General features: G+C 35.6%; 1 protein-coding gene across 1 annotated transcript; it reads left to right on the top strand.

The window, feature by feature from the left end:
- The first annotated feature begins 444 nt into the window (after positions 1-444).
- On the top strand, positions 445-11917 carry LOC128988907 (kynurenine 3-monooxygenase). The gene is made up of 11 exons (XM_054410675.1): positions 445-553; positions 978-1047; positions 2398-2588; positions 3062-3110; positions 4523-4610; positions 5458-5629; positions 6180-6431; positions 6777-6866; positions 7428-7568; positions 8961-9122; positions 11183-11917. The coding sequence occupies exons 1-11, from the start codon at positions 506-508 to the stop codon at positions 11306-11308; spliced, it is 1389 nt and encodes a 462-aa protein (XP_054266650.1). The 5' UTR covers positions 445-505; the 3' UTR covers positions 11309-11917.
- The last annotated feature ends 4089 nt before the right edge of the window (positions 11918-16006 follow it).

Here is a 16006-nt window from a genome sequence, read left to right as displayed (position 1 = left end):
GGGTGGGAAATGTTAAATTTTAACCAAAAGTTATTTAATAAATTTTTTTAAACTACTTATTTTAGTGTCACTTTTTTGCTAAGAATACAATTTTACAGTTATTTCGAAAAGAGTAAATACAAGCTAAGTGCTATATAATGTTGGAAACTGAATACACCATAATTCAGTATCTTTAAAATTGTATCTTACTCTATGGAACAGTTATTCAGAATTCAGCCCAATGAGTTAAAACATCTCCAATTACATTCTAACCTAATTTGCTAAGTACATGGTGATTTACAAATAATAATAAAAACAATAAGCCACACAGTAAAAATAATACCTGTTATCATTTGATACCAAAAAAGATACTCACTTTCCACTGCCCCACTGGGCTTCACTATCAGATATCACAATGGATATGGAAGCCAAAGCCCTGGGTTACATAACCTCAACTTAAACTGACAGAGACAGCTGTTGTTCTGAGGTGGTAGGATATTAGGATTGAGACTGTGCTGCCTTTAACATGGAGCAAGGCAAACAACTCAAGGTTATCATTGTTGGAGGAGGATTGGTAAGTAAAATTAATTGATTATACATAACATTGAATTTGTTGAAAGTAATAATTATTGCACCAATGCATCCTATGTTATAGGTGGCAAAATTATTTTATTAGTTTATTTACTACTAAACTAAATACCGTACCAACTACTATAACCTCTATAGCAAACTAAACACAATTTAGTTTTATCACATACTGTACAAGGTTCTCCTCTTTAAAAAATATACTCTTTTGTTTGAACATTGTCTTATACCCCTTATTAAGAACACGTTCAATACCATGCCATCTTGTAAATCTAATTTTAGACAAAATTGTATTAATGGAGAAACCGTTGAAATAAATAAATACTTATTCCAGATTTGTGTGTATATGCCATTTATACCACTTGGTTTTAATGTATAGCAGCTTTAATAATTTAATTTATTATTCTTTGTAGGTTGGATCATTAAGTGCATGTTATTTTGGACAAAGAGGCCATGAAGTCCATCTATATGAATACAGACAAGGTAAGGGTGTGAAAGATTTACTTCTATTATACAACTTTTAGTATACGGTACCTATTTTTGGAGCGTACAGCAGTACAGCACTACAAAATAAAATTTGAAATATATACCGTATCTCAGAACTTAACACCTTGAAAAACTATGAAAAAACACAAAGATACAACAATATGTATTTTGTATATTATTCAGCTAAATATAAATATGTTTTAAATGAGTAATACTTGTCTTAGTCAAGCAGTGACCAAAATATTGAACAAGCATAAACAGGATTTTACGTCCATTGTCTGACAATTTTAATACTGGTATTCCATAAATTAAAATATACCATTACTAAATTCAAGAAATGTTTATAAAACTGAATACCTGTGATTGGGATTTCCACTGGAGTTTTTCTTTTGATTGTGTGGTTGGTTGTGAGTTTTAATGATTATTTTTCAGTATTTATGAGAGCTAGCCATGTTTTTCATCCAACTTTGCAAATATGTATGAATGAAATATATGTTTTTTCCAGCAAAATAATTAACAAAAATGTACAAAACTATTCAACGAAAAAAGCATAAACGTGAAATTTGTAATACATTTAATTAACCTTTTACTTAAAATCTAAATTTAACAAAAATTGTACATATAGTTGAATAATCTGACATAGGCAGTGAGCCTGTGCGTCAATTGAATTTGCGGTTAAAACAAATCATTTTTTGATCAAATAGAAAGAAGAAAAAAAGAAGTAGATAAGTAAACACTTTATATACTTAATTATAATAAGTATGTCCAATAGGTAGCCTATGTCTTGTGTAATCACTATCTGGCTAACCGAGTGGTTATAGTGCTCACCTTCAAACCTGAAGGTCGCTGGTTAGATTCCAAAGCTAGATCATTTCCAGACCCACATGCTCTTTGTTATTGGGCTATGACTTAATTATGCTTCCTAACAAATAGTTTGACATTAGACAGTAACAAGACCAGGGTTTAAACAGTTTTCTTTGGGAACGTTATGCCATCGGCGTTAATAACATAATAAAACCTAGTTCATATCCTTATTTAGGCTATCCACAGTAAACTCCCTACCTTTCAGGGAACATTTTTAAAACTAAAATAAGCATTTAAATTTAAAAAACATACTTTATACGAGCCAAAATATTGAGTACTGTACTAAACTGACAGTACTATACTGAACAGAGCAAGACATGAAGGTTGCAACTTGTTTCTTCACTTGGCCATCGATATGGCAGCGCATTTATTCATGTGCGTAATTTTTATGTAGGTAAGAAGCATCTGAAGTTTGAGAGGGAGCACTGTAAGAATTCTGAGTTGAACTAAAGTTTTTATTTCTACAATAAAGTTGTCTTTCAGACATACGCAGTACGGAGCTCGTCAAAGGCCGCTCCATCAACCTGGCTATGTCGGCGCGCGCCAGGGCAGCGCTACGCCAGGTTGGACTAGAGAACGTCATGCTGGATCACGGTATACCTATGAGGGCTCGTATGATACACGGGTTGGACGGCTCGTTACGTGAGATACCTTACGATGCACGGGGAAAGGAGGTTTGTATATTATCCAGAAATTTGGTTGAAGAATTTAATAAAATAATTTGTTAATTCTAAGCATTAAAATGTGCGAATGAAAAATTATCCCAAGGGTTTCTGCCTGTGCATAACTTGAGTCCTTATACTGGTTGTGTAACTTAAACAAGCCCATTATATATTATTACTTAAGTTATTTACTGCACATATCAATCCACTGTAAATAAATTTGTATTAATTTATATGTTTAAGAAAAAATAAAACCATCAGAACTGAAGGGAAAGCAAGGTTTTAGATTTTGGATTTGGTATCGCACTGCGATTTTAAATTTACTGTTTCAAAGAAAGAATTTGAAACCATATGTTTTAGTGTAAGAACTAAATTTTTTTTGTATTTGGAATTGTTAAATTATTTTAGGCGGATGGATACACAGTTAGAATCAATAAAACTACTTTTAAAGAATTTTAATTGCTAATTCTTACTCCTCATTTCAGTGCATCTATTCCGTTAGTCGCAAGTATCTCAATGAAGTTCTTCTAACAGGTAATGATAATTGATAGTTAATTGAAAAGCTCAATGTACAATAACTCATGTTCCTTATGTGAACAATTTTTCATTGTCTGTTATATAATAGTGTTTTCATAAATATTTGACCACAAATAATCAAGTGTGTTGTTTATTGCTTAATTTAGCCTCTCTGATTCTTTACTTGGCCAAGATTCAATCATTCGATTAATTTCAAACTATATCTTACTATAAACAGATCATTGTTTTTTAAACAAACCCTGAATCCGCTTTTACTTATGGTAATGATATCTATATATATAATACGTGAAGGCGTTTTCTACGAATCACTACTCCTCCGATAATAATGGACAGATTTTTACAAACGATGTGTCAAAATACTCAAAATTAAGTTTGTTTTTTTTGTAGACGCCCCCTTTCACCAATTCCTGTTGTAAAAGTCCTCGGGCTTTGCCCCACAGGCCATCAAAATCCCAATGTATTTCTTGTGAAGAAAATATTTTGTTTACTTAAACAGACGAATAATTTGTAAGAATTACAGCTGTTCATAGTAAACAAAAACACAAGAACGTTCGTTTTCAGAGTGAGTTCGTTTTCAGTTTTGATAACTGGAGTGGAGTGATTGATTACGAGTTGACTCTTTTAAGTCATCGCAAATTATGACTGTTATTCGTTTTGAAATAACGCATGTAATACTTTTCAATTGCTCAAATTCGAGCAACAGGTGCACTAGTTTTACTTAATATTAGTAAATGTAAAGACAGCATCTTACTAATATTATAAATCTGAAAGTTTGCGAGTTTGTGTGTGTGTTTGTTGCTCAATCACGCATAAACTACTGGACGGATTGGGCTGAAATTTGGCATGATGATAGCTCACATTCCCGATTAACATTAAAGCATATTCTTATCTCAAAAATCCTTTCGGGCTCCGCCCCAGTGGCTCTGTAGTTCCCCATGTTAACCTTATGATTTTTCATATTTAAAAGGAATTAATGAATCTTAACAGCTGTTTCAATTAAACAAGTTGGTTCTGTTCTATGATGTTCAATAGCATCAAAGTTACAAGAATTAACAACAGGGTGCAGCACTATTATTTTTTTTTAATTTATGACAACAGCTAATTTCCAACCAAAAGGTGAGTGAGCGTAGCGAACGAACTTCAACCTGGAGGCGAGTTAGTGTAGCGAACGAGCTAACCCAAAGGCAAGTGAGCGCAGCGAACGAGCTCCAACCTAAAGGTGAGTGAGCGTAGTGAACGAACTTCAACCAGGACGTGAATGAGCCATGCGAATACTCATGAAGTTAAACGGGGCAAAGCCCGCGGGTACAGCTAGTGAGGAAATATATTAAAGTGTTATAATAAAAATGTGATATGTAGATATACCTTGTAAATATTGTACAGTTTTGATGTCTACATTACTGTTCCAGCGGCAGAGAAGTTCTCAAATGTAAAGATACATTTTGAGCACAAGTTGGTTCACACACGTTTGGAGGCAGGGTTGGTCACTTTTAAAAGGTACTTGTCATTCTACTAAGGAACTATAATCTTGTTAACATTTTGTTCTAATTTATATTATAAAATAAAGGTGGATGTTGTCTGTTTGCTGATACTTCACTCAAAGGGTGATCATGAGCACAAAACTATTCATGTGATTGCTTCCTTTGAGTTTAACCATTGACTTTGGGATACGGAAGTAGATAATTCAATCTATATGGACCAGCTGTAGGAAATATGTCATTCAAATAAAACATAGTAGACTCTCTCTTATCCGGACACCTTGTAACCGGACATCGGTTTAACTGTACTACACTCGGCGGAAATGACATTTCTTTAACCGGACAATTTTTATCAGCACATCGGTTTAACCGGACTAGATCGGCAGGAAGTGGTCGGTACTGAAACCACTGTTCTCGTGGTAAAGATTTGAGACCAGTGATCACGTGTTTAAATACTATGCTCTCCTAAATTTAAGTCAAATATGTATGTTATAGTATGTATATGTATATAGTATTAAACAGTCTGTTTTAACAAGTTTTTGGGGGTATTGGTTTAACCGGATTGGCCTCGGTTCCGAGGAGTCCAGATAAGAGGGAGTCTATTGTAGTTGGAATTTAACAAGTTACCTCATAGAGTGAGCTACTGTCAGTATTCTATTTTGTTCCTTAATTTATGGTTGGATAAAAGATACTTTTCGGTACAATAAGATGTCATTCCTGTTTGGTTTGGTTAAAAGTTGGCATATTCAATAGAAATTGGTAGTTGACGATGTCATCTTCATTCTCAATTCAACTACCTTAATTTTTAAATATAAAACTGGCTACAGGAATGGTATGTCTATAGTTCTATCCCCTTGCCATGTTAGACAGACAGAGGGTGATGAGGTGACGGAACACGCAGACCTGGTGGTGGGGGCTGATGGGGCCTACTCGGCTGTGAGGGCTGTGTATATGCGGCGGCCGATGTTCAACTACTCCCAGACCTACATACCACATGGCTACCTGGAACTGTGCATACCTCCTACACAAGACGGACAGGTAGGCAACAAATATCAGACAACTTTTAATCCTTTTTTTCCTTTTTTTTGTTTTTTTTTCCTTTGAGTTTAACCATTGAATTTTGGATACTGAAGTAGATATTCAACTACCAGCTGAATATGGAAAGTAGATATGGACCAGCTGTAGGAAATATGTCATTCAATTAGAAAATGGTTGGAATTTAACAAGTTAACTCATAGAGTGTGCTACAAAGGTTCATATTATCTAACATGAGTGTACCAAGGGATTTGTGTCATTCACTTGGTGTTGTGGATGAAGCAAAACGCAAACCTTTCAAGATTGGCTGGGCATATAAGGAGAGTGGATGAAGCTAGGACAAAAATATGGAAGGAAACCTCAGTTAGAGAAGACTCCCTGGACGCTCAAAGAAGGGGTAGAAAGCCCCTAAAGGAGATACAAAGTATTATAGAACGAAGAGACAGGAAGCTGGTCATAAGTCACAAATAAGAGCCATGAGCCATGGCCATGAGAGTAAGTTATAATTAAGATCCATCACACAGATTTTCATTAATGTTTTCCTTGTGTACAGTTTGCCATGAAGCCCAACTACCTACACATATGGCCTCGAGGCTCCTTCATGATGATTGCTCTGCCCAATCAAGACCACTCATGGACTGTCACTCTGTTCATGCCATTCCCGCAGTTTGCTGCGCTTGACACTCCCGCTAGGCTACTCAACTTCTTCCAAAAACATTTCCCTGACTCCATTCCACTCATCGGGAAAGATAAACTAGTCAAGGACTTCTTCGCTGCCACTGCTTCCCATCTTGTATCTGTTAAGGTAAGATTTTTTAACCACACCATAACTTACAGATTAAAAGTTTAAATTTGTAATCTTATTATGATGATGCATTATAATAAGTGACTAAATTTTAATCATGATCAAACTATTTAGAATAATTGGATTCCTGATTGTCACACATTACCGAATTAGATTCATGCAATTAATTAACACATTCTAGCACATTAAAAATTGTTGGATTTTTGTGTACCAATGCAGAATCTCTAGTAGGGTACTTATTTGCCAATTTGTAAGTAATTTATTTGCATACACTCGAAAGGAATACATTTGTAGCAAATGTTGTGTCAGCAGTGACTGTGTATGAAATAAATGTTTTGTTAACAGTGTGAGCCCTACAACCTTGGCAGTAGTGCAGTATTAATCGGAGATGCTGCCCATGCTATGGTTCCTTTCTACGGCCAGGGCATGAATTGTGTAAGTGAATAGAATACACACTACTTACTTGCATCCAACCTTCATACTTAGCAAATTTTTCACGTTACCGGTACCTGATTACATTAACGAAGAAAAATTGTATTTTCAATTTGATTTTTCAGTCCTCCCAGGAGGTTTCTTAAGTGTTAACAGCTCAAAACGCACATATAACAGTACTGTATTTGCAAATAATAATGTTGCCTATTTCATGGAAACAAACACGGATGTTGAATATACTGTACTTACTCGGGCTACTAAATTTTCAAATGATTCTGAATGTTATGTAAATTGTAAGATGTACATTTGTTTCAAGCCTATTCAAATAGTTTATGTGGTCGCGGCATCCTTTTTTGCCAGAAACAGTTTTGGTAAGGTGTAGAGCTCAGCTAACCTGTCTGACTAAATTTGATTTCAGGAGATAATAGATACTCGTGTTATCAGATTAGCTAGCAGAACTCAAAACATCCTTATCTGCCACTTGGCTTTCTGTTGAAATATGGAATTTTTAGAGTAATTGTTATATATTTACCTAGAAAGAATCATTTGGTTTATTTTCCGCAGGGTTTCGAGGACTGCAAACTGCTAGACAAAGTTTTGAGTGACTGTGGTTGGGACTTGACCTCCGCTCTGCCTCAGTTCTCCTCACTTCGTAGCAAAGACGCTCAAGCAATCTGTGACTTGGCTATGTACAACTACATAGAGGTGATGATATCTTGTCACCATGCTAGAGTGTGATTAAGAATGATGTTTTTTTTTAACTAACCCAGCTTGGTAAAGTTAATTTTAACTGCTAACGTTTGGGAAATGTTCGTTGTATGTATTGTGGCACAATATTGCTAGTCACATTTTTTATTAAATCTACTCAATGTATTTTATGGGTTTGGTTTGTTTAAATAACTTTGAGTAAATGAAAGTTTTATTTTCTATTTGAGTACAAGTAGTCTAACAGAGTGTAAGAAACTACTTGCTAACTTGCTTTTCCTCGATTTGGGTAACTCTCTAGTCCCTAGTTTTGACAAAGAACTAGTGGCAACCTGCGGGACATTTAAGTGGCACTCTGGCAGTGGTGGCTACGATACGACCAGTAATTTTCTTAACGCTCATCAAGTTCTCTCCGTTGTAGGTGTCAGTATAATTAAAGATGGCCAACTGTAGGCTCTCAGGATGTATCTATTTTTATAATCTGACAGTTGATTGTTAAAGATAAACTTAGGTTTTTTAATAAAAAAAGAGGTATAGGAGACACTGGGGGTTACTAACGAGAGGAAAAGAGTGTTTAGGGAATGCCACCATCTAAGTCTGCTGCTAAGGGAAGATGGTGATAGGTCCTTCGAATACACGAGGATGTCCAACCCTACTTTGGATGTTTTGAGCAGATTGAGTTGGAAGACTGCGTTAAGAAGGACAGTTTTACAACTACACTTCACGATTTACAACAGAACTGAAGGGTCGATTCATTTGAGTGTCTAGCAGCATTACAAAAAAAAACAGACTTATATCATGAGTGGTGCTTGGCGGCGCTACCTACTGCCGCTCACCGCTCTAACGTATAGTGGCTACCCTCAATAAATTTACACGCAACTAAACTAGACCTGATGTCAGAGTGGCACCGCTCGCCGCCTATAACTCACTGCTCATATTGTACCAAAGGCCTTAGTCAGGAACGTATGTATAATCTTATCCATTTGGAGATATAGCCTCTGGATCGCTATTGAACATAATTAAATCTAAGGCTTACCTTATGGTCCAATTTATTATATAGTGGAGACCTAGGTTTCTACGTCGAAACGTTATCGTCAGTCCTTTGTCTCATAGGTTAGCTAAACTTCTCATTTGCCTCAAGTAAGTTTATCTCAAGCAAGAGATGGCAAACAAGAAGTTTAGCTAACCTATGAGACAAATGACTGACGATAACGTTTTGACGTAGAAACCTAGGTCTCCACTATATAATAAATTGGATCGTAAGGTAAGCCTTAGATTTAATTAAATCTTATCCACTCAACACTTCATCGTTCACTCGCCTGCCTCAATATACAAATTGTGTATCGAACTTGTATGGATGTACTTTACAAATGTGCAACTCTTTGATTACAGATGAGAGACCTAGTGAACAGAAATAGTTTCTTGTGGCGAAAGAGGCTGGACAATGTTCTCTATTGGCTATTCCCCTCAACGTGGGTGCCTCTCTACAATTCTGTCACTTTCTCCGAGATGAGTTACAGCAAGTGTGCAAAAAACAAACAATGGCAGGACAAGGTAGGAATATTCTGTTACTTTGTAGAATAGTATATAGTATATAATATTAGACTGTTCAGTGTTCATAGAACTAGACATTCTATTCCCATGTTAAAAGTTGTCACCGGTTTCTAAATCAAAATGGATGTAGTTGACATGAGCCACCAACAGATTGCGCTGATGTAAATCACCGATTTCTGACGAATGTGTGGATGCAAAAAAAGAATAAAGAAAAAATAGAATTTTAGACACCAGTGCAATCTATGACTGGCTCACAGAACTATGTTTTTCTTATTAAAAATTGGCACCAGATGGTCCTAATAGATGGGGAGTGTACTTCAGCATTGCTGGTCAATGGTTGGTATAATACAATATATGAAATTAACAACAATCAATGATACAGATCACTCCATCCTAGCTCACCCTTCATCAATATCAATATTTAGCTTAAAATGCGCACCTATATGAGTGTTGCTGTCAAAAAGTGTAATTGAATTAAATGTAGAGATGCTTTTAAATTGCTAGTAGATTCATTTTTGTCACAAAATGTTTAGCATCATAACAGCCATAAAAATCTGTGGGATCGTTATGCATTAGAGTCCCAACAATTTTACATTAACCATTCCCCAGGAAGATCAATTGCCGAAAGGCCAAATAACACAGAAAATTATAAACCATTGTAAATATGTTAACCACCATTAATATTGTAAATATTTTCTCTAACACAGAGAAGAATTCAGCTATTTTAGCCTATATATAAGGGGAAAATATTTGGCAGAACGCATATGGAGACGTCAATAACAATATTCAAAACACCTATAGTGTTGTCGGTGTAGACCGCTCACACTTTCGGTGACGTTAGTGCATGAGACCGTTGAAAGCTGCTGCCATAGACTAAGGAGAATAAAATTGTTATTCTCCTTAGTCTATGCTGCTGCCCACTACCACTTAACCTCAAAATTCCACCCCAGCCGCTGAAGGCACACTGAAGAGAGTGTGAGTGTAATGAAAAACTAAAAACCCAATTTTTTGGGGAACTGCGGTTAACTACGACTGAACTTTGCGTCTCAGAGACCGTGTGTTACTGTTAATTGGAATTAACAGGATATCCAATGTAAATAATCGTCAGAACAAAATATATCTTAATAAGCTAATAAGCCCATATAGGGAATAAGCTATTACCGTAGTACTCATGGTAAGACCTGGACCCGGGACCGATTTTTTTTTCGTTTTGAGGTCCCTAAAGGCCAAAAACACCATCCGTTCAAATTCATATATATATATTTGAATATTTATATATATGTGTCCGTTAGCGCGATAACTCGAGCAAAAATGATCCGATTTTGATTAAATTTGGTACAAACGTGTAAACCTACGTTTATTCAAACGAGTTCGCGAACCAATATGATCGGACCATGGGAACGGGGGTTTATGGGGGGTTTTATGGGGTAAAAATGGGTTTTCCCATTTTTGACCCAAAAAACATCAAATTTTGCAATTTCTTTCCAAACCATTTTGTAGAGCTTAAAAAAACAAATAATTTAGTATATTGAAGCGTTATAATGCGCCTAATGGTTACGGAGAAAATTCAAAAAAATTGCAAATTTAAAATTCCCATGTTATTCTTATGGAGAATAAGTAAACTGTTGTAGTTTACTTGTTTATTAACATATTTTGCCCAAATTTGGAACATGTTTTTATTTCTTACTAACAATTAACATTTTACATAAAAAAACACTTTTACCCTCCCTGTTGCAGCAAGCCTAAGTATGTGTTAAACTGATTCTATTTAAATAGGGATAAATGTGATATTTTTAAGGAGACATTTTAGTGTAAATCCAATCAGGCAAATGGAAATTCGCTTAGTCTGCAGGTTTGCTGCGGCGGGGGTATTTTTTAATAATCATGGGTATTTTAAAATGAACTTAACTTAACTGTTAACTACTCAAATATTATATCAGTGTATGTGCATGACCCAGGAATTAAAAGTCTCATGTTACTGGTTTAGTATCATCTATGAACAAGTTGTACTTTCTACCATGTTTTAATTTACAAACTTCAAAAATGATTTCATTTTGCAGATTGTGGGTAGAGGAGTCAAGTTCTTTGGATTGTTTGTCTTCGCCGCACTCATTGGCTGCAGACTTTACTGGCAGCGTATTCTTCCCACAGATTTTTACTTCTTAAAATCACTAATTTTACTCTGAATGATTTGTCAATGCGTGATATATCTTTTGTAAAATTGTCAAAATTGTATTGTCAACACCGTTTTGTGGAATTATGTAGCCTACTTTGAGATGTCAACTATTTTATATAAGTATTTTTGTAAAGAAATAATGACCAATCTAATAAATCCATTAACAGAACGTGAATTGAATTTCTGTCAAAAGTAAATATCTTTAATAAATACCTCAGACCTCAAAAACAAAACAAGTCTTTTTATTTATAAGAATAACTGAATAGGCTATAAATAAAAAATAATCTATTGTATACAGTTTAAACGTAACAAAATAAGATTAAGCTAATAAAACCAGTGGTGCTCGTCAACCTGTCATTATCTTGATATAACCACTGGTCGATGTGCGCCACCCGTGACCACGCCCAGTAATGTGCGTAAAACATCACAAAGTTCTAATGATCTGCTAGTTTGAGTAGCGACTACAAGAGACAACCTGGCAGACGATTAGCTTAGCTGGTTAATGATTGGGGTGCTAGAGCCTAAAAGACACACCTTCAGACAGTGATGATATATGTTTTGGGTTATGTTTAAGGTTTTATAAACCTGATTTTTTATTTCTTTTGTTAATTTTATATTCAATATTTTTATATCGTGAATCGTAATAAATAAAAGCACATTTTTTAATAACTTGGTGTTCTTTTTTTACTATCCGATTTTATGGGGATCGTATAGTGAAAGCAAAAAAGTGTTTATTCTTCAAAAAAGGGCGATTAGACATATAGCCAAGGTTCCTCCAGATACACATTGCCAAGAATATTTCAGTCGATTCAAAATTCTCACTTTATACAGCTCTTATATTTATTATATTTCTTTGATGGTCAAGAGTAACTTGGATACACTTATGGAGAGTCAGCCCTCTCACAGACATGATACAAGATACAAAAAAATAATAAAGCCAATGCAACATAGACTAAAATTATTTCATTTATCCCCACAATATATGGGACCCAAAATTTATAATAAGCTGCCTTCAACAATAAAAGAAATTGATTGCATATTGAAATTTAAAAAAACACTTAAGATATGGCTTCTGGAGAAGGCATTTTTTTCACTGGAAGATTTCCTAACAGTAGCGGCTAGCCCATAAGGACTCTCGGACGCCGCCCTCCCAACAATACAAAAATCAATATTTTTTTTATTTATGTAATAAAAAAATAATATGTCGTAATTAAAATTAAATTACAATTACTTACGACTACTTAATCAATATGATAATAATATGAAATGAAATAGTTTTACATTTTGAATCCAGTAATGACTGTTTTGCGATAGTCGCTTTCATAATGTGGATTGCGGACGGCGGCAACCTCCGTCCCAAACTCAATGCATGTAGTCTTATGGTAGAAACACCTAACAGCGCTGAGGGTGCCGTGACGTCATTCCAATGCTTTACAATAGGGACTCTGGGGCAGAGTCCAAAGCTGCGCGCGCATCCATAAATCAGGGCAGCCACCCTAAACTGGATAATTCTGCATCACACACGATTAGGATAGGAAGAACCATGTTGGCAGCGCTGGAGCCATCATCCACACTGTCACTACCATAAACATAAACTAACCTCACTTCTTTCCATGTCCATGACCACAGTGACAGTTCAGTTATAGTTTAGTGCCAAACGACCTGTTGTTTTGTGATCAATAGTGGTTTAGTGATAGTGATGGAGGCGTAAGGAAGGCAGCGGTAGTTTGTTGAAGATTGAAAGAGCTAAGTAGAAATTATGAATAGTTATACTTAATTGATTGAGTTAGTTAGTTGGTATCTTTGAGTCAATAAGTTACGTCTGTAGTTTTAGTATAGGCTAACCTAATCAACCCGATAACTAAGTAAACTAACCATAGGTAAAGTGACTCGGACAATTTTAGTTATAGTTACATATTATTAGTCTTAATAAGTTATTACGGGTAAATTTGCCGTGGGTTGAAGGCCTAAATCTAAATAATAATGGACGGCGGCATTTCGTTGTCGTCGACGGCTAACGTCACTAACGAAGTTAGCCTGATTATCAATGAATGCATTATCTATTCATATTTAATATAGGCCTAGTTCTATTAGGATAATAAATCTGATCTATTAAATAAATTGGTAAAAACTATAAAAAAAATATACTTTACTTTACTCTACTTATGTCTATTCTCATGCATGACAAACAACAGGTGAAATGGGAGTTTTTGGACTATTATTGGACACAGTTTTAGGCGTTAAAATTGCTTCAGAAAGTCACCAAACGGCTTTAAAAATTTAAAATTTTTCCCGGGGGAGGACCCCCGGACCCCCCTCTTCTGTTGGGGGGTGCTCCACACCCCCCAAACCCCCCGGAGCCCCCCCCTAGACAAGGTCCTAGAGCCGCCACTGTTTCCTAACAAATGTATAATTGTTTTTAATATTATGATTGTTGTTTTGTTACAATAGATTTTAGTTTGATGACAAATCACCTGTCAATCATTGATGTAATGTGATGATAATAAATAAATAAATAATAAATAAATATTGAAACTCAAACTCAGCTTATGTGCCACCTGTGGATATGGCTCCTTTGCCTTCTAAAAACAAAATATACAATTTAGTGAAACTGCTCAAAGAAAATCTTAAATGCCATTTTATATTGCACAATCCTAGATGAATTGTATTTTACCAACTCCCCCCCCACCCCGTCCGCTCTATAACATAGGAGAAAAAACTTTAGAAAATAATTCATAATGTGAGACTTCCATCAAATCTAGAATCACCATAATAATGTCCAGAGTGCACGCCGATTCAGATTCAGATTTTCGGCGGCAAGGAATGGCACGTCTTGCATTCAAAAATGGAAGTGGCTGTCGGTTTCCAAGCCCGCGCGCAGGCACCTGCTTACCGGGATGAATTCTTCATTCTGGTTTCACATTCCGATTCAGATTTTGCTCATACGCATACTAATACTATTTAATTCAATATTTTTTTTATAATAAAAAAATTAATTTTTGCATCCTTACTTTTAGGATTACAGGGTTAATTTTTTGTTTACTTTAAATCTGGAAAGTAATGGAAAAGTATGGAATACCTAAAAAGTTAATAAATCTATCAAAGTCAACTGTATCAGGATCTAAATGCAAGGTTAAAGTCAATGGAGAAGTCTCAGAGGATTTTGATATAAATACTGGAGTGAGACAAGGAGATGGTTTGTCCCCATTGCTATTCAAACTAGCTCTGGAAGACTCTCTACAAGAATTACAAAAGCTAGAAGCTGTAATTACTATGGGAACCAACATAAATATCCTGGCATTTGCAGATTATGTGGCACTTGCCAAAAAAACTAAGAAGAACTAAAAGTTATGGTCTCAAAACTCATAAACGACGCAAAAAAAGTAGGCTTAAATATCAATGAAGACAAAACCAAGATAATGGAATGTGGAAGAGCTACCCAATTAAATAATAAAAATCATGTAGAAATAGAAGGACACAAATTTTATAAAGTAAACAATTTCTCTTACCTAGGAGTAATGCTGACGAATAATAATGAAGAAGACTCTGAAATTCAGCGAAGATTAAATGCAGCAAATAAAAGTTTATCGGCATGCCAAAAATTGTTGAGTTCTCCCCTACTTTCAGAGAAAACTAAAATCCGTATTAATTTACAAAACTATAATAAGACCAGTATTACTATACGGCTCAGAGAATTGGGTGATAAGCAAGAAAACCGAGAAACGACTTATAGTGTTCGAAAACAAGATTCTAAGGAAAATCGTTGGACCAACCTTTGAAAATGGAGAATGGAGAGTTAAGCACAACAGGGATTTGAGAGTTGTACATGAACCCGGATATTGTGGCTGAGGTGAGAAGTCGGAGATTGAGATGGGCAGGCCATGTGTTAAGAAAGGAAGAGGGCTCCTTAGTGAGAAACATCCTAAGCCCGAGGGTAGAAGACCTCCTGGAAGACCCAAGTTGAGGTGGAGAGATCAAGTGAGAAGAGACCTGAGAAGAATGGGAAGAAGGGAGGATGAAGCAGTGGATCTACAGTCTGGAGGCAGTGTGTTGGCGAGGTAAAGTACCTCATTTGGTACCAAGAGCCACGGCAGTAAGTAAATAAGTACTTTTATGGTTACCACGTACTTCAGGAAAATTGTTTCGTTTGTGAAGGTTACACAAGTTTCTTACAATACGATGTCCAATTTCAATAATAATTTTTGGTGGTTTCGGGCTCCATTCAACGCAATATAGATAGAAAGAAGCGTCATCATTTCTAGCTATGGGAAAAAAGATATAACATCATGAGCACCATTTTTCACTGGCTGTAACTTCACAACAGTTTCAGATGTTAAAATTGTTCACGTTAATTCCTAATCCGACAATTCCATAACCACATCAACTGACTTATAATGATAGATAAAACATCCCTTTTTGGTTAGTCTATGGCTGTAGCTTCTAATCGAGTAGATAGATTTAGAGGAAAAGTGAGAAGCATAATCACGTTTTTAACCCTTAAACGTGCGCCTGGGGGTATGACGTACCCCCACGTATGGTAATTTTGTATTTTTATAAGTATGCTGGTGGCAACCCTGGTGAGCATAACAGTAGCTGCCTAAAATAGCATATGCTATCATCTGGCCACAGGGTTAGTCTTGACCGAGTCATCGATCTATATCACCACCCTGGGTCTGGCATACCCCAGCACATGCTTGTGTTATCAGTA

Source organism: Macrosteles quadrilineatus, unplaced genomic scaffold (assembly GCF_028750875.1).
Source record: "Macrosteles quadrilineatus isolate MER2022 unplaced genomic scaffold, UCM_ALF_1.0 Scaffold_3__2_contigs__length_128488019, whole genome shotgun sequence".
NCBI lineage: Eukaryota > Metazoa > Arthropoda > Insecta > Hemiptera > Cicadellidae > Macrosteles > Macrosteles quadrilineatus.
The sequence above is the reverse complement of the archived record's forward strand: the minus strand, read 5'-3'. Positions and strand labels throughout refer to the sequence as shown.

Bases quoted from the DNA above. Each gene is read 5' to 3' on its own strand.
- LOC128988907 (XM_054410675.1), top strand. From the start codon at position 506: ATGGAGCAAGGCAAACAACTCAAGGTTATCATTGTTGGAGGAGGATTG. The intron at 1,048-2,397 runs GTAAGGGTGTGA...GTTGTCTTTCAG, and splicing joins TCTATATGAATACAGACAAG to ACATACGCAGTACGGAGCTC. The intron at 5,630-6,179 runs GTAGGCAACAAA...CCTTGTGTACAG, and splicing joins CTCCTACACAAGACGGACAG to TTTGCCATGAAGCCCAACTA.